Source organism: Coregonus clupeaformis, unplaced genomic scaffold, assembly GCF_020615455.1.
Source record: "Coregonus clupeaformis isolate EN_2021a unplaced genomic scaffold, ASM2061545v1 scaf1219, whole genome shotgun sequence".
Lineage (NCBI taxonomy): Eukaryota > Metazoa > Chordata > Actinopteri > Salmoniformes > Salmonidae > Coregonus > Coregonus clupeaformis.
In genome coordinates, this window is record NW_025534673.1 from 6,960 (window position 1) to 29,936 (window position 22,977).

At 45.2% G+C, this 22,977-nt stretch overlaps 2 protein-coding genes across 2 annotated transcripts; both read right to left on the reverse strand.

The window, feature by feature from the left end:
• Window positions 1-11,387: 11,387 nt before the first annotated feature.
• LOC123486448 (antigen peptide transporter 2-like) lies at window positions 11,388-18,673 on the reverse strand. Its single transcript, XM_045217766.1, has 11 exons — window positions 18,049-18,673; window positions 17,796-17,910; window positions 17,480-17,610; window positions 17,015-17,220; window positions 16,377-16,574; window positions 16,097-16,225; window positions 15,607-15,795; window positions 15,305-15,478; window positions 12,542-12,701; window positions 12,298-12,434; window positions 11,388-12,122 (listed from the first exon to the last, which is right to left on the reverse strand). The coding sequence occupies exons 1-11, from the start codon at window positions 18,572-18,574 to the stop codon at window positions 11,916-11,918; spliced, it is 2,172 nt and encodes a 723-aa protein (XP_045073701.1). The 5' UTR covers window positions 18,575-18,673; the 3' UTR covers window positions 11,388-11,915.
• Window positions 18,674-20,141: 1,468 nt separating this feature from the next.
• On the reverse strand, window positions 20,142-22,463 carry LOC123486449 (proteasome subunit beta type-9-like). Its single transcript, XM_045217768.1, has 7 exons — window positions 22,383-22,463; window positions 22,099-22,206; window positions 21,767-21,834; window positions 21,511-21,642; window positions 21,150-21,279; window positions 20,733-20,874; window positions 20,142-20,585 (listed from the first exon to the last, which is right to left on the reverse strand). Exons 2-7 carry the CDS (start codon window positions 22,150-22,152, stop codon window positions 20,458-20,460), a joined length of 654 nt encoding a protein of 217 aa, XP_045073703.1. The 5' UTR covers window positions 22,153-22,206; window positions 22,383-22,463; the 3' UTR covers window positions 20,142-20,457.
• Between the last annotated feature and the right edge of the window lie 514 nt (window positions 22,464-22,977).

Here is a 22,977-nt window from a genome sequence, read left to right on the forward strand (position 1 = left end):
TAGTTACTAGGGCCTCAGGATCTCATCACGGTATCTCTGTGCATTCAAATTGCCATCGATAAAATGAAATTGTATTTGTTGTCCATAGTTTATGCCTGCCCATACCAAAACCCCACTGCCACCATGGGGCACTCTGTTCACAACGTTGACATCAGCATTCATCAGCATCAGCATCACATTACAGGCAACAATGATAATTGTTATATGGAGTTTCTCTATGCTGTTATATACTGTAGGTTGAAACCAAATAAATTACAGCAGCTGGTAACCAGTTATGGATGTTTTATTTAAATAGTGAGAAAAGAGTGTAGTAGTAGTGGGGGCCACCTCTGGCTTCTTTAGTTGGAGGTCTCAAAAGTTTGGATGTACTCTATTTCATCCTGTTTGATGACACACAGGTCCACATTACTTCCAGAACCCAGGTCGTTCATGATGACAGCTGGTTCATGATGCCAGCTGTTATGGTGTCCCGCACGAGCTGCTTGTCCTCCTCCTCCTCCTCCTCCTCCTCCTCCTCCTCCTCCTCCTCCTCCTAACAAAATAAACACAGACACTAAAGGAGTTAGTTGGCCTACTATTATTGTTATTCTCCCGTGAATAGATATAGGTAAAGTTACGGTCATATTAGGTTTATAACGGTCTTCGAAAACAGCCAATGCTGCAAGTTCACCAGATCCTGAACTGAACAAAATCATACAAACCATATTAATATATCCAGACATGTTACTTTATCTTTCATCTTTCAAGATGTCCTCACTCTTTCCTCTACAATTGTCTTCATTCAAACTCAGACACAGGAAGTGCAGAGGACAGAAATTTGAGGAGGAGGGAATTATGTTTACATACTACATTGTGTAAAACACAATACCATCTTCGTGTATCTAACAACTCCTCAATGTCACAGGGAAAGCATACAAATTGATAAGAATAATAGTGAAGATTAATACAAACCCATGGTGGTGAATGGGGCCTTGTTGACTGAGCCAAAGGGGCCCACTGTGAAGATATGTGGGCAGGTGCAGTCTACTCCACCCAAAAGCAGCATGGCACTGTTCTGACCTCTGTGCCTGCACTCCAAAATAGCCTGACATGGTTAAGAAGCCTAATAGATCAAAATAAGTCAACAAGAGGGTACATTGTTTTCACTGTCCTGTTCTTTTAGTGAATGGGGGACAAGGAACAGTTTATTACAATATCTTTTGAACCCAAATACAACATTTTCAACATCAGCCAGAGGCGTACACTTCTGTAAATGGAAGCTGACTCAAATCAATTTGCATTAAACACTGCATAACAATACCACCCTCTGGTGCGTTCAGAGGTCCATTTTGTCCCTTCGCTAATAAGATCAACCTCTGTCAGACAAAATATTATGATGTAGATTAGAGGGTCACCTGAAAGTAAAGTCGCGTAACATGCAGCATCCCATGATCAGCCGGGGATTGCAGCCCATGAAGAGAGACTGCAGGGCCAGATTTGAGCGCAGCATACTGTATCAATGATCTTCTCTGTATCAGCTGCAGTGCCAGTTTCACAGGGGTCAGTGTGCTGCTAACAGTTACCCTGCCTGCTGTCCAACGGCTGGCTTGAACCAAGGAGGTTCTGCGTCACAACACACGTGACCACCCTGCTTGACAATGTTACCAACAGATTGAATCACTTAAGATGTACCGCTTGAGTGGCCCCAGCCGAGACATTTCAAGCCTGCTGTGGAGTGAGCATTTATTCCTCCGTTACACCAGCTCCACAGCAGCTGTGGGAGAGGGAACCTCTCTCTAGGTTTCAGAGACAGCAACGGTCACAAACCAACACAACAGGGCAATACAGGTTCTAAACTTGCCTTAATTAGGTTAAATTATATACACTGCTTATAGTCTGATCTTATTTGAAGATAGGGCAGTGATGCATTTCAGTGTGGACTGATGGTAGTCACAGTCTTCAGCCTCTACCTTTGTCAGTCTGAATTGTCTTGAAACCTTTGTGCAAGGGGACTTATGCATGTTGTATGTCTATTCATGGCATGCAACTCATGTATGTGAGAGGGTATTTCCCCTTTGTCCCCTCCATCCCTCTCTCCCTCCCTCCCTGCTCCCTCCCTCATTGTTGGTACCCATATAGTCAGTTGGTAGGTGGATTGTTGTTGATAAGTCACCAAACTAATGGGACAGGAGAGGGGACAACACTGTATGTCTAACTGACAATGCAAACTTCTCTCAAGTTTACATCCCTGTTAGGCCACTCTAAAATGTGCAGTTTTGTCACACAACACAATGCCACAGATGTCTCAAGTTTTGAGGGAGCATGTGTAGTAGTGTGATGTTGTTCCCCTAGATTATGCACCAAGTTGCACACAAAGACCAGTTCAAGTAGGCCAGGTCAAGGGGGGATGTTAATAATTTAATAATAATAATAATTCAATGTGTTTTCTTTATTTAATTACAGCTGCATAGCTAATGTTATTTTTTGGTGTACAATTTTTTTTTTATATCTATATTGTAAATACACTTGATTGTAAAAGTTTTGTATATTTTGGTTTGGTCCATTGCGGGTTATCTGTACTTACGTACCCTCGTATTGTTCTCTTTTGCCTGACCTTCAACTAGCAAGGTATGTTGTCCTTGGCTCCGTAATTTGTCAATATAAAACTGGTAATGTTACACAAAGTGCTGTTACGCAACTATAGGTTTTGTTACAATGTAGACAATATAAAGATTTATGTTAACAAGTTTCACCGAGCTCGCTAATTAGGGTACCTATTGTAACTTGTGAGTACTTGGGACAGTGTTTGAGTGAGTTTCCATGTGTTCACGCAGGTGCCCGAGAGCCGTGACTGCACCAAGGGCTAACATATTGTGTGTTGTCTCTTCGTGTGCAGGTATGTCTTTTATTTTGTCAGAATTATGTTGTATATCATTTTACTTGTATTGTATAGTGTGCTGTTAGGCACTGAATGTGTGCACGCAGCACCTGGGTTCTCTTTTGCCTGACCTTCAACTAGCAAGGTGCCCGAGAGCTGTGACTGCACCAAGGGCTAACATATTGTGTGTTGTCTCTTCGTGTGCAGGGCAAATAAAAATAATCCAACCAGCAGACCTCCAGTTTTGGCAGTGTTCTAATTGAAAATACACAACGCAGAACGAACCATGCTACAAACTGGTGCCGTGACCTGCCGACTGGCCAGCTCAAGCCGACCGCCGGAGCTGTGCATGTGGATGAGGTGCGCGATCTGCGCATGCACATTTGTTGATGGTTTGCTATAAGCGAATATATACTGTAAATAGTGAAGGTGAATGTAGCATATTCATTAGATACAGGTATTTGTGTTTATTTTGATGTTTTGGATGAATTTGTTTATTGAAAAACAATTTGTATTTGAATGCAGTAAATTACATTGTATTTTAGTGCTCTGTTGACCCATGGAAGACTCTCAAGTCCATAAGATGAGTTATGCTGGGGATTTTAGTGTGGGTAGAGGGAGGGGTGTCCTTCCATTTACACTAATTGTACAGTCAGCTCCTGGGAGTAGAGCATTTGCTAGTCCTGAGTTTGCAAGCACTGGGAAGGGTAGGCTGTTTATTCCACCTGACCAGGGTATCCCACCTCTGTTTTTTGATGTACCATCATCCACAGTCCTCAGTAATAATGGGACGCCTCCGAGTCATCTTAGTGACCTTATTAAGCAGATTGGTTCAGAGATAGGAGAATCTATCAGAGCGAGTTTACTGCAGCCTGGGGTTTCAAGTCTTTCTCCTGCCCATCCCCCTCACCAACCCCAGCAGTTTCCCCTGCCTGAGCAGTGTGGGTCAACTTTTATTGATGCGTCCAAGCTGAATCTGTTTGTGAAGTCAGATGTTAGTGCTCCACCTTTCTTTAGGGGTGATGGCTCATATAAGTACTCTGTCCTGGAGTGGGAGGAGGTAATGGAAGTCTACCTAGAGAAGAGGGGTTACACTGGGTCTGAGAATGTTGGGGAGGTGAAGTCTAGGCTCATGGGGAGGGCACGGGATGTGACCAAAGTCTAGATGCGTAACAACCCTGTTGTCACAGATGTTAAGGCTGTGTTCAGTGTTCTCAAGCAACACTTTGGGGATACTGTCTGCTCAGGTATGCCATTAGCTGATTTCTATTCAATCAAACCATATGCTAATGAGGGTCCACTAGATTTCTGGATTAGGTTTAACAAAGCTGCAGAGGCAGCTGAACAGTACCTTGTGAGTGAGGGCAGGACCTTACCCAATCAGTGCTCAGAGTTGGCAGTCATGTTTGTACGCAACTGTCCTGATAAAGAGTTGGCCCAAGTGTTCAAGAGCAAACCCATTCGTGACTGGACAGCCAGTGAGGTACAGGATCGGTTGGATGAACTGTTAAGGGAACATAAAGCATGTAGAACACAACTTTCACAGCAGGTGGCTGCCGTCTTTGACTCCCCCCAGGAGGGAGTGGGTCCTGTGAACAGACCTAATGTGTCATCTTTTTCTCAATGTGGCCATGAACCAGACCAGGCACCATCTGTATCTAAGGGTGGGACATTAGAGAAAGTTTTGGTAGAGAAGGCTCTGGTCAGCAATACTCAGTCTGTGAACAGAGGGCCCCGTAAACAGTTCCACAAACGTCAGCGTGAGTGCGCTGTCTGTGGAAGCACTAATCACTGGACCAAAGCTCACTGTCAGATGCACCAGCTGTGCTTCAAGTGCTTCTCTCCGGGCCACATGAGCTTTGACTGTAGTGAGGCTGGGCAGCGACAGAGCCCTGGATGTGGACAGACTGGCAGGTCTCAGGAAAACTAGAAAGCCTCCATTCTGAGGAGGGTAATGTGGGGCAGTCTTATTTTTCCTCCACTGATGATGATATCCAATCTGTTTATTCTTATTTTTTGAGTCAGTACCCAAGAACAACACAGTCATTTTTCTGAACACAATGAGAATTACTCAGAATGACAGTTTGTTTTACACTACCGTGCTAGAACAGGATAAAGTTGAGCTGAAGGGGATGTTAGATAGTGGGTCCATGGCTACTACTCTGCGCGCAGATATTGTACCTCGGTTGAGGGAGGCAGGAGTGGTAGAGGGAACTTTCTAGCTCCTTCAGACATCATCCTGGTGGGTTGTGGTGGGACGCAAACTAGCCCAGTGGGCATGTGTGACTTAAAAATTCTGCTTTATGGCTTCAGCTATGTAGTCCCAGTGCTTATTGTAGATGGGCAGGTTGATGAACTCATTGTGGGCACTAATGTGTTGAAGTCTCTGATTAGACAGTTCAAATCAAATGACAGCTACTGGCGGGTGGTGGGTACACCAGGTTCCTCTAGCCAGTGTGATGACAGCCACTTCCTGCGTCTCCTGTCAAATCTGGAGAGATGGAGAGGAGACTCCATCCCAGATAAAGTGGGCACCATTAAGTTGAAGAGAGCAGTAACGCTCCAACCCATGAGTGAGCATCTGGTGTGGGGCCGCTTACCCCCAAAGACGAAACTCTCTGTGGGCAGTACTGTTGTTATCGAGCCCAGCACGTCTCGTTGGGTGAATCGGCACATGTTAGTGGGGAGAGTAGTTACGCCTCTGTGGGGGGATGGATGGCTCCCTGTGAAGATTGTGAATCCAACAACATCGCCAGTTACCCTGAGACGAAATGCTAAAGTGGCGGATGTGTACCCTTGCATTGCATTGGAGGATTTTGATGATGTCAAGCAGCAAGCAGCTTACCAGAACGTGGCAAAAGTTCAATGTGACAGCTCACATGGCAGTCTGACAGTTAAGAGTTCAGTTGGTGGCAGTGTAGTTAATGGCAACAGTACACTGAGCAATCTTGGACTTCAAGGCCTGTCTGTTGAGGAGTGTCCAGTTTCACAGTTCTGGAAAGATAAACTTGTCAATTTAATTGGGAAGTATGACACAGTGTTCTCTAGACATAGCCTAGATTGTGGTGAGGCAAAGGAGTTCTGCCATCGCATACGGCTGACTGAAGAACGCCCATTTTGATTACCTTATCGTAGGCTTTCTCCAGCTCATCACCAAAAACTCAGGGAAACACTGGATGATATGGAGGAAAATTAAATCATCAGAAAATCCAGCAGTGAGTATGCCTCACCATTGGTGCTGGTATGGAAAAAGAATGGGGACTTGCGCCTATGTACTGACTTTAGGTGGTTAAATGCCCGCACAGTAAAGGATGCTCATCCCCTGCCTCATTAGGCTGATGTACTGGCCGCACTGGGAGGTAATGCCTTCTTCAGCACAATGGACTTGATGTCAGGGTATTATAACGTGCCACTGCATGAAGAGGATAAGAAATACACTGCCTTTTCCTCTCCTTTAGGTCTGCACGAGTACAATCGGTTACCTCAGGGCCTCTGCAACAGCCCAGCTACTTTTATGAGAATGATGCTGACCATCTTTGGTGACCAAAACTTTCTAAGTCTCCTTTGTTATTTGGATGATCTGATGGTTTTTGCTAAGACGGAGGAAGAGAGTCTACAGCGACTTGAGATGGTTTTTCAGCGGTTGCAGGAGCACAATCTTAAACTGTCTCCGTCTAAGTGCAAGTTTTTGAGGAGGTCTGTTAAGTTTTTGGGCCACATCATTTCTCAGGAGGGTGTAGCCACTGACCCTGCTAAAGTTCAAACTATTTTGAATGTGACTGAGAGTGAGATGATGGAAGCTGATGGTGTCACTCCGTCTCCTAGCAAAATCTGTTCATTCCTTGGTATGGTAGTATACTATCAGCACTACATTGAGAATTGTTCCATTGTTGCTATGCCATTGTTTCAGCTAACTACAGGTCATAAGAAGCCTAGGAGAGGCAAAGGTAGGAGGATGCCTGGTCCCTCTCGCAGGCTCACTGCTGCAGACTGGACTGCTGAATGTCAACTCGCTTTTGAAGCTTTGAAATCAGCACTAGTTGACCAGGCACTGCTGGCTCATCCAGAATTTTCTCAGCCATTTTTACTTTCTGTGGATGCATCCACTAGTGGTTTGGGAGCTGTACTATCCCAAGTGCAAGATGGGATGGCCATAGCCAGACCAATAGCTTTTGCTAGTAAATCTCTTAATCATGCACAATCCAAGTATCCTGCTCACCGGCTGGAATTTCTAGCCATGAAATGGGCCATTCATGATAAATTCAGCCATTGGCTGAGAGGGCATAAGTTTACTGTGTGGACCGTCAACAATCCACTCAAATATATTCTTACAAAGCCAAGACTTGATGCATGCGAGCAGAGATGGGTTGCTAAGCTGGCACCTTTTGATTTTGATATCCAATACATACCAGGTCCCAAGAATGTTGTTGCTGACGCTTTAAGCAGAGAGCCATTTGTCCGCTCCACAGTTCTGCACCGAATGACAAGAATTCCATATGATGTCCTGCTGGAGGAAGCCAGAGGTCTTAGAGTGGATGATGTTCAAGACATGTTCCGCCTCTCCTGTGAACAGCCCGAGGCTGGCTGTAGAACGTCTATGGCTCCTGGGAGTGAGTTGAGTAGAGCTGGAGACGATGTCAGTGGGTTGGTTTCCAGTGAAGAGGTGTCTGCTGTCCTCCATGCTCACCGCCAATGGAATGATGGTGCCACAGTGAGGGCCGTTTCACATGTGCAGCACCTTGAGAAGTTGATGTCCATGGGTCAGAGCCCTTTACCTGTCTTTGCACACAAGGAGCTGTATGATAACCAGTCACTGGATCCTGTCATCAGCAGAGTCATGTTCTTTGTAGATAGAGGCCGGCACCCATCTAGGAGAGAGCGAGTCCTTGAAGCTAATGAAACAGTTTATACTCTAAGACAGTGGGGAAAACTCACCACGCGGTTAGGGATTCTGTATTGTGTCTCAAAACACCCAGTGAGTAAGAAGAAAATATTCCAGTGTGTCGTACCTGTGTCTTTGAGAGGCCTTGTGTTGAAGGGAGTTCATGATGATGCTGGTCATCAGGGTCAGCAGCGCATATTGTGGCTTACGAGACAGCGGTTTTACTGGGACTCTATGGAAAAGGATGTCAAGGAATACGTGGCCTACTGTAAGAGATGCATGTTGAGTAAAGCACCTGAGCCTGAAGCAAGAGCTCCACTTGTCTCCATTGTGACAGCACCTTTGGAACTCGTGTGTATTGATTTCTGGACTGCAGAAGATTCAAACAACAAGTCTATTGATGTGTTAGTAGTGACTGATCACTTTACTAAGTTGGCCTGTGCATATCCATGTCCAAACCAGTCTGCTAAGACTGTTGCTCGTGTTCTCTGGAATAATTTATTCTGCATTTATGGGTTCGCTGATTGTATCCATTCTGACAAGGGTGCTAACTTTGAGAGTTCACTTATTGCAGAATTACTTCAGTTATCTGGTGTTGGAAAGTCCCACACCACACCTTATCATCCCATGGGTAACGGTCAAGCAGAACGTCTGAATCACACACTGGGTGGGATGATTAGAGCTCTGCCAGCTAGGTCCAAGGCTAAATGGCCTCAGATGTTGAACACATTGACATTCTCCTATAACTGCACTGTTCACGAGAATACTGGGTTTCCGCCCTTCTTCTTGATGTTTGGACGCACCCCTAGGTTGCCGGTAGATGTTATGTTTGAAAGTGTGCTGTTGGATGGGGACACGGTAGATGTGGATAAGTATGTCCAGTCTCTGGGTGAGGATCCATGACATTGGCCCAGCAGCATGCCAGTAAGCAACAAAAGAGACAAGCCGAGGTCTACAACAGACGGTCGAAGGGTCATTCGGTAGAGAAGGGAGACAGAGTTCTACTTGCTATCAAGGGAGAGAGGGGCAAGAAGAAACTGGCTGATTGCTGGGACAGTGCGGTGTACATAGTTGTTGCGAAGAACAGCTCACTGAACACATATCGTATACAACACCCTACCACTGGACGCATAGAAACTGCATAGGAACCTGATTATGTCAGTCAACTTTCTGCCTTTGCCTTCTTGAGAGGAACCTGAGGGTCACGGATCTCTATCGAGTGGTGACGTGATCTCTGAGATGTCTGCAGCGTCCAGCAAAATGGATGGGAGTGACGCAAGGACTCTCCAATGGGTAGCAAGCCTTCCTGAGTCTTCTGGGAGGATACTCCAAGAGGATGGTGAAGTCCCAGCTGATGGAAGTGAAGTGGAACAACCGTGATGAAGTCCCCCTTGAGTGAGGTGTGCTCAGCAGAAGTGGACCAAGAGAGATCCCCAAAGCCTACAAGAGTTCTGATAGGCAAACTCCATTCAGTGGGGATGGTGCTGTGACAGATGTTGTTAACTTGGTTGAAGATGCTTCGTCAGTATGGTCTGTGACAATCTACCAGGATTCTGATCAGTCGTCTGACACTACTAGTGTTGAGTCTGTAACTGAAAGTGTGCTGGCTCCGGATATGCTGATCTGTAGTACTCCCCAACCTGAGGTTAGACCTTTGAGCACGGTTGGTGCTGTCCGTGACATTCCTGCTAGGTTTTTGGGTGAGGGTGTTCGGACTAGACTAGGTAGACTTATTAAGCCAGTGAATAGGCTAATCCAAACTATATCTACACAGGAAATGAAACAGTTCTTGGTTTCTCAGTGACGGTAGGATATTGCCTACCTTTTTTTGTGTATGTGGTAATTTAAGTGGGTCTTAGAGTGATTTGTGGGTTTGTCTAATATTTTTGACAATTCATGTAACTCAGCATAAAATGTATTTGGCATTTTTTGTATACGGTTGAATAAGGGATTAGCTACCTCTTATTTTTCCTAATCCTTCACGGGATAGCTTTCCAGCTGATCGACCATTTGTGGGTCTAGAATTAAGAGACTGGGTTCCTCTGTCGCCCTGTGGGTGTGAAATGTTTTTTTTTCTTTCTTTGCTTTGTTACCTTCGAGGTAATGTGTTTTGTTTTGTGCTTATAATCTAGTGTAAAACAGTGGGGGTGAATGTAGTAGTGTGATGTTGTTCCCCTAGATTATGCACCAAATTGCACACAAGGACCAGTTCAAGTAGGCCAGGTCAAGAGGGGATGTTAATAATTTAATAATAATAATAATAATTCAATGTGTTTTCTTTATTTAATTACAGCTGCAAAGCTAATGTTATTTTTTGGTGTACAAACATTTTTAAATATCTATATTGTAAATAGACCTGATTGTAAAAGTTTTGTATATCTTGGTTTGGTCCATCGCGGGTTAACTACACCAGAGCAAGTCTGTGTACAACCACATAAGGTGTCCTTATTGAACAACGATATTGCGTATCAAAGCCTCAATAGCAGTCACAAGACCCAGGGCTTGGCTTGGTTTTGCTTGGTGAAGTGTACTAATGTGAAAGAGAAAGCAAAGGCAGAAGGGACTTGCCAACGTGGTGTGATTGCAAGCCAACTGATTCGGTATGGAGTGGTTACACAATTGGCACTTCACCCATGTTGTCACACCCTGGCTCTGGGATGTTGAGCCAGGGTGTGTTCATTCTTTGTGTTATATTTCTATGTTGGGGGTTCTAGTTCTTCTGTTTCTTTGTTGGCCTGAGTGACTCCCAATCAGAGGCAACGAGTGTCAGCTGTGGCTGGTTGTCTCTGATTGGGAGCCATATTTATACTGTCTGTTTTCCCTTGGTGTTTGTGGGGTTTTGTTCCAGTTGGTCATTGTTACCTAGGACGTTACGAGTCGTTTTGTTGTTATGTATCGTGTGTGCACTTTAACTAATTAAAGTATGTTCGCTCAACACGCTGCGCCTTGGTCCTCCTCTATTAACGACAATCGTGACACATGTCAGATACAGTCAAGTTATTGTCTGCCATTTTGTGATGCTAGAAGGTCTTGGGATGAGATGGCCGCTGGTATTTCCCCTTTGTGCTCTCCCTCCTTTTTGGTATCTGTAGGCAGTGGGTAGATGGATTGTTAATAATTCACCAACCTAAAGGGGCAGGAGAGGAGAGGATACTGTATATGTATAACTGACAATGCAAAGACACTGACTAAGAGAATACTTGAAAACACCTGCAAGACAGTGTTGCACAAAATGTTTTCCAGATCAGTGTTAAGGATTCTCAAAAGGAAATGCTCAATATTGGTATGAGACTCGACTGCTGCCATTTCATGGTGATGTGTTCAATCACAGATCTGGTCATAAAATGGTTGCCGGTATCGCATAAGGTCTATGTGTTATTACACTCCGGTAGGGGGAGGTGGAGTACTGACATCTTGTTGTGGCTTTAGCCGTGGTGCAGCCAGACTGCCAAAAACATCTGAAAAAAAAAAGAGACGGGCCTCCAGGGACTTTCCAAGACTTTGTGCTCTGTGTGGTAAAATAACAAACATTCATCCCATACCACAATAAAATGTGCTCATGTACACACTTATGTGGATCAGACAACCCACAAAAAGAAGACAAAAGCTCATGCACAATAAAAATACCAGCAAACATTTTATTTCTAAACCAATGCTTAGGTTACATTTCGCCACAAAATGGCTGCCGGCAAGTCTGTCACACTGATACTACGCTTAGACAAAAGCATTCACAACAATGGATATGGATGTGTACAGGAAATGTAAAACAAGCATCAGATTAAATTACAGGTGGTTTAGTGAGAGATTAAAATCTTTAATAGATGATTTCTTCTCTTGGATAGGCAATATAATAGACCTTTGCTCCAGAACATCATGTTTTTATAACGAGGGTCACTACCCTTCTATTTCTTAATCTAACGTTTCCTTTTCTTTTTTATACAAAATAAAATAAAGGGAAGGGAAGAACGAGACAATCAAATCAAAACAACTCATACAAGATAACAAAATATCACCAACAGAAGTGTCCATCTCTTATGAAAAAGACGATCTATAACGATATTCAATATTTACATACATTTGCAATTTACAGTATATTAGGAGGTTGTGAGTATTGGTCAGAGTGGGAGTGAGAAAATGACATCACTATTTATAGTTCAAACAGTAGCATTGCTTTGGTCAATGTGGTGTGTTGTCTTCCGTGAACAGTCTCTCTCTTAGTTTGTAGTAGCTCCCCTTCCTGTCCATCAACTCCTGGTGAGTGCCCTGCTCCAGGACGGTCCCCTGGTCAATCAGAATGATCTGATCCGCCCTCTCAATGGTCTTCAGCCTATGAGCAATCACCAGCAGGGTCTGGGAGGGGCAGCTAGCCAGGGCCTCCTGGACCTGAGACAGAGGGAACATCTGAGTGAAACCACTAGCTAGCTCTAACCCTATTAAGAATGTCAATGCTAACTATTGTTACTTAGTACATAAGTGAGACCACTAGCACTAACCATATTGAGAGTATGAACGATGGAAGGCTAAAGCTATATGGTTAATGTGAGGAGGGAGGCCGTACCATGTGTTCGCTCTCAGTGTCCAGTGCGCTGGTGACCTCGTCCAGGATGAGGACCTGTGGCTCTCTGATCAGAGCTCTGGCGATGGCGATACGTTGCTTCTGACCGCCGGACAGCTGACCACCCCGCTCTCCTACATCTAATAGATTGACAGACAGACAGTACATTTATCGAGTCTCTCCCTGTGGTCATCCAGCAGTGATATATATAATATTCCTATTTGTCATTGATGATGGGTCAGTGTACCTGTGTCGTAACCTTTCTCCAGTTGGCTGATGAAGCTGTGGGCATTGGCTCTGCGAGCAGCTTCCTGTACCCTCTCCAGAGAGCAGTCTGCCAGACCATAGGCAATGTTGTCCTTTATGGACCCAGAGAACAGAACAGGTTCCTGGCCCACCATGGCCACCTGGTAGGGCAAAACCAATCCCCAATCAGCCAATCAAAACCAATGCAATGTTTTTTCTCCTGCGAAAATTCTTATACTGTTGGTAGCCATAAAGACTTTCTCTAGAGATGTAAAAGTGGCAATATATGTGTAGATATAGTCTTATCAATCAAGCAATCAAATGTTATATATAAAGCCCTTTTTACATCAGCAGATGTCACAAAGTGCTATACAGAAACCCAGCCTAGAACCCCAAACAGCAAGCAATGCAGATGTAGAAGCACGGAGCTGACGTTGTGGTGCAGGTGTGTGTCACGCCCTGGCTCTGGGGACTCTTAATTGTTGAGCCAGGGTGTGGATGTTCTATGTTTAGTTTTTCTATGTTTGGTTCTAGATCGTTTAGTTTCTATGTTGGCCAGGGTGGTTCCCAATCAGAGACAGCTGTAGCTCGTTGTCTCTGATTGGGGAACATATTTAGGCAGCCTGTTGGCATGTTAGTGTGTGGGATCTTGTTCCGTAAGGTTTGTGGTGTATAACCTAGGACTTCACGTATCGTTCATTTGTTGTTTTTGTTCGTGTAAGTACTAATAAAGTATGTACGCTTATCACGCTGCGCCTTGGTCCGCTTCATCCATTAACGACCGTGACAGAAGATCCCACCACAAGAGGACCAAGCAGCGTGCCCAGGAGGAGAAGAGGGCGATGTCTCAGGTGGGCGAATGGTGGTCATGGGAGGAGATATTCGCGGGCAGAGGGCCATGGGCAAAGGTAAATGACCAGGCAGGAGAGGAGAAACGGCGCCAACCGTGCCGACGACGGACACGCGAGAGGCAACCCCAAGATATTTTTTGGGGGGGGCACACGGCGTGGATGACGGGGCTGCTGGATGCAGCTACAGGGCGAATCTGCGGACTAGGAGAGGAGGCCACCAGGTTACGGGGGCCATTGGTCATAATAATAATAATATGCCATTTAGCAGACGCTTTTATCCAAAGCGACTTACAGTCATGCGTGCATACATTTTTTTTTTTTTGTGTATGGGTGGTCCCAGGGATCGAACCCACTACCTTAGCGTTACAAGCGCCGTGCTCTACCAGCTGAGCTACAGAGGACCACAGAATGAGGGAGAAGGAGAGTGTAGAGGCACGGCGAGAGGTACTGGTTAGGCAGCAGAGGGAGCGGAGGTTTATAAGGAAACCCAGTCCCGCTCCTCGCACCAAGCAAGTGGTGTGTGTCACCAGTCCGGTCCGGCCCGTTCCTGATCCCCGCACAAGGCCAGTGGTGTGTGTTCCCAGTACGGTCCGGCCTGTTCCTGTCCCTCGCACCAAGCCTGTGGTGCGCGTCGCCAGCCCGGTCCGGCCTGTTCCTGCTCCCCACACCAAGCCTGTGATGCGCGTCGCCAGCCCGGTCCGGCCTGTTCCTTTCCCTCCCACCAAGGCTGTGGTGCACGTCGCCAGCCCGGTCCGGCCTGTTCCTGTCCCTCGTACCAAGCCTGTGGTGCGCGTCGCCAGCCCGGTCCGGCTTGTTCCTGCTCCCGCACCAAGCCTGTGGTGCGCGTCGCCAGCCCGGTCCGACCTGTTCCTGTCCCTCGCACCAAGCCTGTGGTGCGCGTTGTCGCCAGCCCGGTCCGGCCTGTTCCTGCTCCCGCACCAAGCCTGTGGTGCACGTCGCCAGCCCGGTCCGGCCTGTTCCTGCTCCCTGCACCAAGCCTGTGGTGCGCGTCGCCAGCCCGGTCCGGCCTGTTCCTGCTCCCCGCACCAAGCCTGTGGTGCGCGTCGCCAGCCCGGTCCGGCCTGTCCCTACTCCCCGCACCAATCCTGTGGTGCGCGTCGCCAGCCCGGTCCGGCCTGTTCCTGTCCCTCGCACCAAGCCTGTGGTGCGCGTCGCCAGCCGGGTCCGGCCTGTTCCTGCTCCCCGCACCAAGCCTGTGGTGCGCATCGCCAGCACGGTCCGGCCTGTTCCTGCTCCCCGCACCAAGCCAGTGGTGCGCGTCGCCAGCCCGATCCGGTCTGTACCTGCTCCCCGCACCAAGCCAGTGGTGCGCGTCGTCAGTCCGGCACGGCCCGTGCCTGTTCCACCGTGTTCAGTCCAGCTCCGGCCAGCGGGCGCAGACCAGACCAGGGGCGAACGGGGGGGGGTAGAGAGAGTGGTGGTCACGCCCGGCCGGATCCGCCTCCCAGGCGGAATGCCCACCCGGCCCCTACCCGGTTGTGAGTTGGTGTGGCGCGGTCGCAGTCCGCGCCTTTGGGTACTGTCACGCCCTGGCTCTGGGGACTCTTATTGTTGAGCCAGGGTGTGGATGTTTTATGTTTAGTTTTTCTATGTTTGGTTCTAGATCGTTTAGTTTCTATGTTGGCCAGGGTGGTTCCCAATCAGAGACAGCTGTAGCTCGTTGTCTCTGATTGGGGACCATACTTAGGCAGCCTGTTGGCATGTTAGTGTGTGGGATCTTGTTCCGTAAGGTTTGTGGTGTATAACCTAGGACTTCACGTATCGTTCATTTGTTGTTTTTGTTCGTGTAACTAATAAAGTATGTACGCTTATCACGCTGCGCCTTGGTCCGCTTCATCCATTAACGACCGTGACAGTGTGTTGGTAGTGGTGCTGTTTGCTGTCTATATTACCTTCCTGTGTAGGTAGTGGTGCTGGTAGCTCTGCAGTGGCAGTCCGTCCAATAGGATCTCTCCCTGCTGAGGCTGGTAGAACCTCTCCAGCAGACTGACACAGGTGCTCTTCCCCCCTCCTGACGGCCCCACCAGAGCAGTCAGCTGACCCGGCCTCAGCTCCAGAGAGAAGCCCTAACACAAGCAGAAAGCCAATGACACACTACCTCAGCAATGGCACAAGGAAAGGCAAAAATGTGGTGATGACGAAACTGCCCGGTAAGGTTGCCTTATGTTTTACCCTCCTCCCAGGTGAGCTTTACCTGCAGTACTTTACGTTCCTGGCGGGTAGGATAGGAGAAGGAGAGGTTGTTGAAGTGGATGTGTCCAGTCAAGGTCTCTGGTTGGAGGGTCCCCTTGGTGCTGACCTGGGGCTCTCTGTCCAGGTACTCAAACACCTTACCAGCTGCCCCCACCGAATTCAGCATGTCGCCAAAAATGTAAATCAAAGTCTGAGAGGGCAGAGGGCAGATTTATTATTCAGAATTGTGTCATCGTAACTCAATATATGTTAGTCTTTGGACTAACCGTTTCTACACTATTAAAAATATGTATTTTGTATTCCCTAACATTGATCTTTCTCGTCACTATAGCAACTTTTACATTATGTACTTAGTAATACATGCATTGCCATTAAACTTGTAATATTTATTCACCTCTTAATCGTCAATGGAACATTAAAGGTTGTTGATAAGACATTTGCCTTGCTGTGAATGATGGGGCTGAGACAATGATAAAGTAGCATTACCGTACCCTGATATTGTCTGCCATGTCAGACTGGTAGAGAATGAAAGAGACCAGGTTCCCGGTGCTCATCTGACCTCGCTGGATAAACAGTCTGCCATAGTACAGCATGACCACCTGCATTACCAGCGCTGTTAGCTGTAACACACAAACACACAGAATGTGATGAGTACATGCACTGACAATCACAAGAACTGGTGACCGGCAGTTTGCCTTATTCCCAATCAAATAAGAAGCATTTAAATCTTCTGAGCATAAGGGGGACAGTGAGTGATCCCTGCATACTCACTCTTCTCAGGAGCAGGTAGACTGCCCTGACGGTGTCCCGCCTGGTCTTGAGATTGTGGGTGTCCATCAACCTGTCGTTATAGCGACCAGCCTCACGCTGCTCAGTTTTGAAGCTTCGTACGGTCCGGATTCCCGCAACTGTTTCCCCCGCTGCCTCGTTCGCCCTGGCCATGGAGTCCTGCACCTCCTTAGAGAGCCTCTGAGGAACAGTCAATCCACAATAACATTTACTAGACTCTATTTTACAAGGTTACCCAGTACATTTAGTATTCACCATCTTATGTACTGTATATTCACACCAAAAATGTCAGGGCCTTCTGCATTAGATCATTTCAGCGAATCATTGCAGGGACCAACATATCATTGCAGGACCTTCTGATCTGGGCACAAACAACTCTTAGAAAAAAGGGTTCCTAAAGGGTTCTTCTGCTGTCCCCATAGAATAACCCTTTTCAGTTCCAGGTAGAACCCTTTTGGGTTCCAGGTAGAACCTCAGTAGAAAGGGTTCTATATGGAACCCAAAAGGGTTCTACCTGGAATCAAAAGGGTTCTAAATGGAACTAAAAAGGGCTCTTCAAATGGTTATCCTATGGGGACAGCCGAATAACCCTTTTAGGTTCTAGATAGAGTCTACCATACCAGATAATAGTTGTCATGGATGCTTTGCAGCAGGCCGGTGATGGGCGTCTCCATCAGCATGAGCAGAGTGAGCTTCCAGGATAGGCTCATCATGAGCGACAGCATACCCACGGTCTTAATGAGGGTCCTCAGTAGGACGTTGACATTTAGGGCCACCGCCCGGGCCATCAGAGTTGTGTCTGTGGACAGCCGGGACGTGATGTCACCTACGAGAGTTCAGAGGTGAAAGTTGCAACTTTGTCGAATAACTAAGGCGCATAGAAGAACAAACTGGTGGGGTCTTCAAGAGATATTCAGCCACTCATCAGAGTACAGTCCATTGGACGACAAAGGAAGTTAAATAGAAAGTGCATTTAAGTTACAGTAATTTCATGAACAAACAAGGGTCCCATACATTCCAGAAATACAACAGATTGCATACGGATCATTAGTTCTTGTTTGGGATAATCATAAACGTGTCTCTACCTGTCTTGATGGTCTCAAAGAAGCCAATGTCCTGCTTCACCAGGGCCCCAAACAGCTCTACTTTCATTCGAGAGGTGAAGCTGTTGATGGCACACATGAAGAGGCCTCCACGACAGCCTGCACTGAAAGAGCTGCAACAAACAGACACCATAAGCTACAGCAGTGTTGAAATAATGTTCACTTGCAGCAGCGAAATCAGTGTATTCAATAACCTTTACATACATATATTATACAAACTACAATATGTAATGTGCGAAATTGATGAAGACCGTAGTGGTGAAAAACAGATAAGAAGCTCTCTGTTGAATCTGCTTACCTTCCCAAAGAGTAAAGCCCCATGAGGATGATAGCTGTGAGAAAGTTATTCCACTTGTACTGGGTACCCAAGATGTCAATCACTTTTCCCGTGTAGTATGGGATGAACATTTCACCTGAAAACACACACCACCACCACCATCATCATCATCATTATCATTGTAATCTTCATCATCATCATACTCACAATAATCATCGTCTTCATCATCACATAATACTCAGTAATTTTGTCAAAACAACAATTAAATACTTACAGAGGACAGCCAGTGACAGGAATATAAACGCCCCAATCAAAAGGAGGGTGTCAGGTCTGTAGAAGATGAGGACTCTCATGAACAGCACTCGTGCCTTCTGCTTCTTCTGTTTCCCGTTACTTTCTCCATTGCTGTCAGGGAAGGTGGTCTCCCAAAATAAGGCTGCTGCAGCTACTGCCGCCGTACACAATAGCCACAAACTTGGACCCCCCAACGATCCATACGCGCTCTCCGGTGAACCTCCATACAGCATCAGTCGCACAGTCTCATAGACCGGGGCAAGGAAACAGTGCACCGCTAACCAGCGCTTGAATACGGGTTTTATCGATCCTAGTGTGAGTAGCGATAACCCGAGTAACAGAACTAATCGAATCCCCGCTACAACCCATAGACGCTCCAGATTTCCGAAATAATTAAAAGTGCTTGGTCCAGTTTCGAAAATAGATGCGCCAAAACCCGGTGCGCAAAATGTGGTTATGTCAATGCATATACCTAAAGCCATAGCGAACGCGCACATTCTAAGCATACTTCTTATCGTCTAAAATGCGTTTTAATCTATAACCTATGAATTAAAAGGTGAGAGATGGCAAGTCCCCGAATTCGTGTAGATCCTTTCCACTGAATTGACTTTTTTCATTTGTTTTCAAAGGCTACGTTTTAGTTTCAGTTTCAATTTCCCATATGCCCTAACCAGAGGGGGAATTCTTCTCCACAATATTATGCACTTTCCATTTAGCTTGTATTCTGTGACATAATAAATACCAGACAATAATGCTCGCGCACTTAGCCTATTGGTTTATGGTGACATGTTTATCCTACACTCTTAAAAAAAAACTGTGATCTAGAACCTAAAAGGGCTTTCCCCATAGGAGAACCCTTTGAAGAACAATTTTTGGTACCAGGTAAAACCATTTGGGGTTCCATGTAGATTCCTTTCCACAGAGGGTTCTACATGGAACCCAAAAGAGTTCTACCTGGGACCAAAAAAGGTTCTACCTGGAACCAAAAAGGGTTATCCTATGGGGACAACCGAAGAACCCATTTGGAACCCTTTTTTCTAAGAGTGTACATGTGGTCTCTTGCGCGCTCCCCGCTTTGGCGCCTTTTTGAGTTTTTATTTGTCACATACACGTGTTTAGCAGATGTTATTGCGGGTGTAGCGAAATGCTTGTGCTTCTAGCTCCGACAGTGCAGTAATATCTAACAAGTAATATCTAACAATTTCACAACATATACCCAATACACATAAATCTAGTAAAGAATGGAATTTAAGAATATATACATATATGGACAAGCAATGACAGAGCGGCATGGACTAAGAAACAGTAGAATATTATAGAATAGAATACAGTATATACATATGAGATGAGGAGTGCAAGATATGTAAACATTATTAAAGTGACTAGTGTTCCATTTCATAAAGTGGCCAGTGATTTCAATAGGCAGCAGCAGCCTCTAATGTGCTAGTGATGGCTATTTAACAGTCTGATTGTCTTGAGATAGAAGCTGGTTTTCATTCTCTCGGTCCCAGCTTTAATGCACCTATACTGACCTCGCCTTCTGGATGATAGCGGGGTGAACAGGCAGTGGCTCGGGTTGTTGATATCCTTGATTATCTTTTTGGCCTTCCTGTGACATCGGGTGCTGTAGGTGTCTTGGAGGGCAGGTAGGTAACAGTTCCCACAGTCCATAGATATACGTGGCCATGTCTGTGACCTCATTAAACCCATATATATATAGCTGATATATTGTCTATTATTTGACCTTGACCACTAACTAGGATAACCTAAGTAGGCTAATGTAGGTCTGTCATAGGCTAGCCTATAAATGTCCACTTTTAATTAACACAAAAGACAACAATGTGTTGATAAATTAAACCTGCTGGCTTCATATCCACTTGGTAACTGATGATTCATGATCACCTAAACTGAATACAATTTGCTACGAATATTCCCATGGCCTCACCAGTGCATGGCTTATATACGGTTAGAAATAATCCTAATACCAAACATTACCATAACTTTTGATGGTGGCAGAACACTTCTTGAATAGTTGTTTTGGGGTTGAAAAAAACATACAGAGAAATATCCAAGGAAAGTTTAATTGAGAGATGGTTTATTGACTTGTGAATCACCCAAAGACACAGTCCATCATGAGGTCCCCGGCTACCAAAAATAAAATCAGTCTTCAACAGAGGGCATAACAATTATGAATAGTTTTGAAATAGTATGTGTAGTGATGTGGGGATGAGAATAATGAACATTGTGCCAGCATGATTCATACCCCTATCCAAACATGCTATATCCTGTGTAGATGTAATAGTACTGTTTATTCGTAAGGTGGCCATATGTCCACTCACTGTTTCATAACTACAACAACTTGAGTGTTACTGTTTTCACAACCCAGTTTTCACTGATCATAAAAAGTGGGCAACTCATTGCCCAGAATGCATTTCTCCTCTGCACCCTTTTTATCGATAGTGACAAGGTAGGCCACACCTCCGCTGGAACCATCTCGACTCATAGCCAATGAAAGTGCTGAGAGAGAGGAAAGATTAAGAAAGAGAGCGAGAGAGAGAGAGTATATTATTGGCTAATGACACAACATCATAATAGCGTCTAATTCATGCTGTTTAGGTCATATATCAACACATATCTGTATTTTAAAAGTGCACTGTCACTCACTGTTGACAACAAACTGTTGGCAGTCCTCTTTGCTCATGGCCTTCCGGTACTCTGCATCAACAAACCCATAGACGTAGGAGCTTCCGGAGCCGCCGACCGCAAAGGGTTGTCTGGACAACAGGCCATTCAGGGTCACATACACCTGGGAGGGGTCAATGAGTGGGGAATGCGTGAACAACTGTGAGTTTGATGCAACTATGAGTTTGATTCTGTACTAATTGTACTAAAAGTTAATTAGTGCATACACTCAAAACTATTACAAAATTGTCAATTGAATTCAAAATGACGTCTTCTGAGCTTCAGGGATCAGTTAATATGTTCCAGATGTAAGAACATTTTCTGAAAGAGACACAATAAATACATTAATACAGATTGGACTAGTGTTTATAGATGTGGCATTTCTATGTAATAACTGACCTGTCCCCCTCCTCTCTTGTCCCACCCAGCAACAATGAGATGTGCTGACAGCTCTTCTTTGTACTTGTACGAGATGTTTTTCACCAGAGTGGCAGCTGAACGAACTTGAGGATCCTCTCCAACCTCAATGCTGAGTTAAAGAAGTCACAAGTCACAAAAGCCAAAGCTCAATAGCATAATTCTCATTAACAATATCTATATAAGCAAACCCCCACGAGAACATGACAAAATGCACACTACGCTGTACGCCTATAAACCTTTTCCATACATTTAATTCAACCAAATTTATTATACAGTACATAGCACTATAGCTATTGTCGACCACAATAAATAGCCATGCAATGGGTAATACGTGTAATACCTGTGCACATCCAGCTGGTAGTTAACCATCTCAGCGATGGTCTGGGCGTCTGCAGCCGAGCCTGATAGGGCGCAGTAGATCTTGTCATGGAGGAGAGAGAGCTTGTTCATCACCCGGTTCACCACAGTCTCCCTATGAGGGATAGAGAGAAGAGGGAGGATGGATGGAGGAAAAACGGAGGGTTGAGGGAAGACCATAACGTTTTGAATGTTCATAGTAAATAATTGGCTCTCAAAGACTTGGAACAGCCACTTACCCAGCAGACACTCGAGAGTCAGAGCCCAGCACAACCCCTCCATCAAACTCAATAGCAATGATGGTGGTCTGAAAGAAAAGCACAGACACAATTTAGATTAAGTGCTTTCCAAACTGGCTTGAGGGCATAATTAAATGACTCAATTGAATGACTCTACACAGCTAAATTCACTTTGAGACTGACCATTTGGAAAAGGCAATAAAATCTGTTTCTACATTAATAAAAAATAAAACAAATAAAAACACAATGCACACCCCAACATTTTACAATGAGAATACTTCTCTAGGCTAATATGAATTCCACCTCCATACATGTCATCAAATTATACTCACCCCAGTTTTTACTTCTTCAGATAGCCACCCTGGCTCTGGTGATTCGTCTAACATCTTGAAGCACTTTCGTTTTGCGCACGAAAGAGAAGTGGCTGGTCGCGTTGATACCTGTTCAGTGCACACGTGAGAAGACTATTGATTCAACGCGAAATGATACAAATAAAACATGCAATTTAACACCAAACGATGCCTCATTTAGGACATACGCGAACATTTGCTATTAAACTAGAATTTTGTTTTAAGAATCAACTCTTAAAAGATATTTCAGAAAAGAGCCGTCATACCTTTCTGTCTAGTCCACCATTTCCCGGAATAAACTGAAAATGAAAGTTACATTGTCAGTCACCGAACGGCCAGTGAGAGGCTGAAACATACTGTGAGCTCCAAAAGTATTGGGACAGTGACATTTGTGTTGTTGTTTTGGCTCTCTACTCGCAACTCTTTGGAAACGACTACGAGGTTAAAGTGCAGTTTGTCAACTTTAATTTGATGGTATTTTCATCCATATCGGATGAACCGTTTAGAAATTACAGAGGTTTTTGTACATAGTCCCCCATTTTAGGGGAACATTAGTATTGGTGCAAGTTAACTTATGTGTATTAAAGTAGTAAAAAGTTAAGTATTTGGTCCCATATTTATAGCACTCAATAACTACATCAAGCTTGTGACTACAAATTTGTTGAATGCATTTGCTATTTGTTTTGGATGTGTTTCTGATTATTTTGTGCCCAATAGAAATGAATGGTAAATAATGTATTGTGTCATTTTGGAGTCACTTTTACTGTAAATAAAAATAGAATATGTTTCTAAACACTTCTACCTCAATGTGGATGGTACCATGATTATGGATAATCCTGAATAATGATGAGTGAGAAAGTT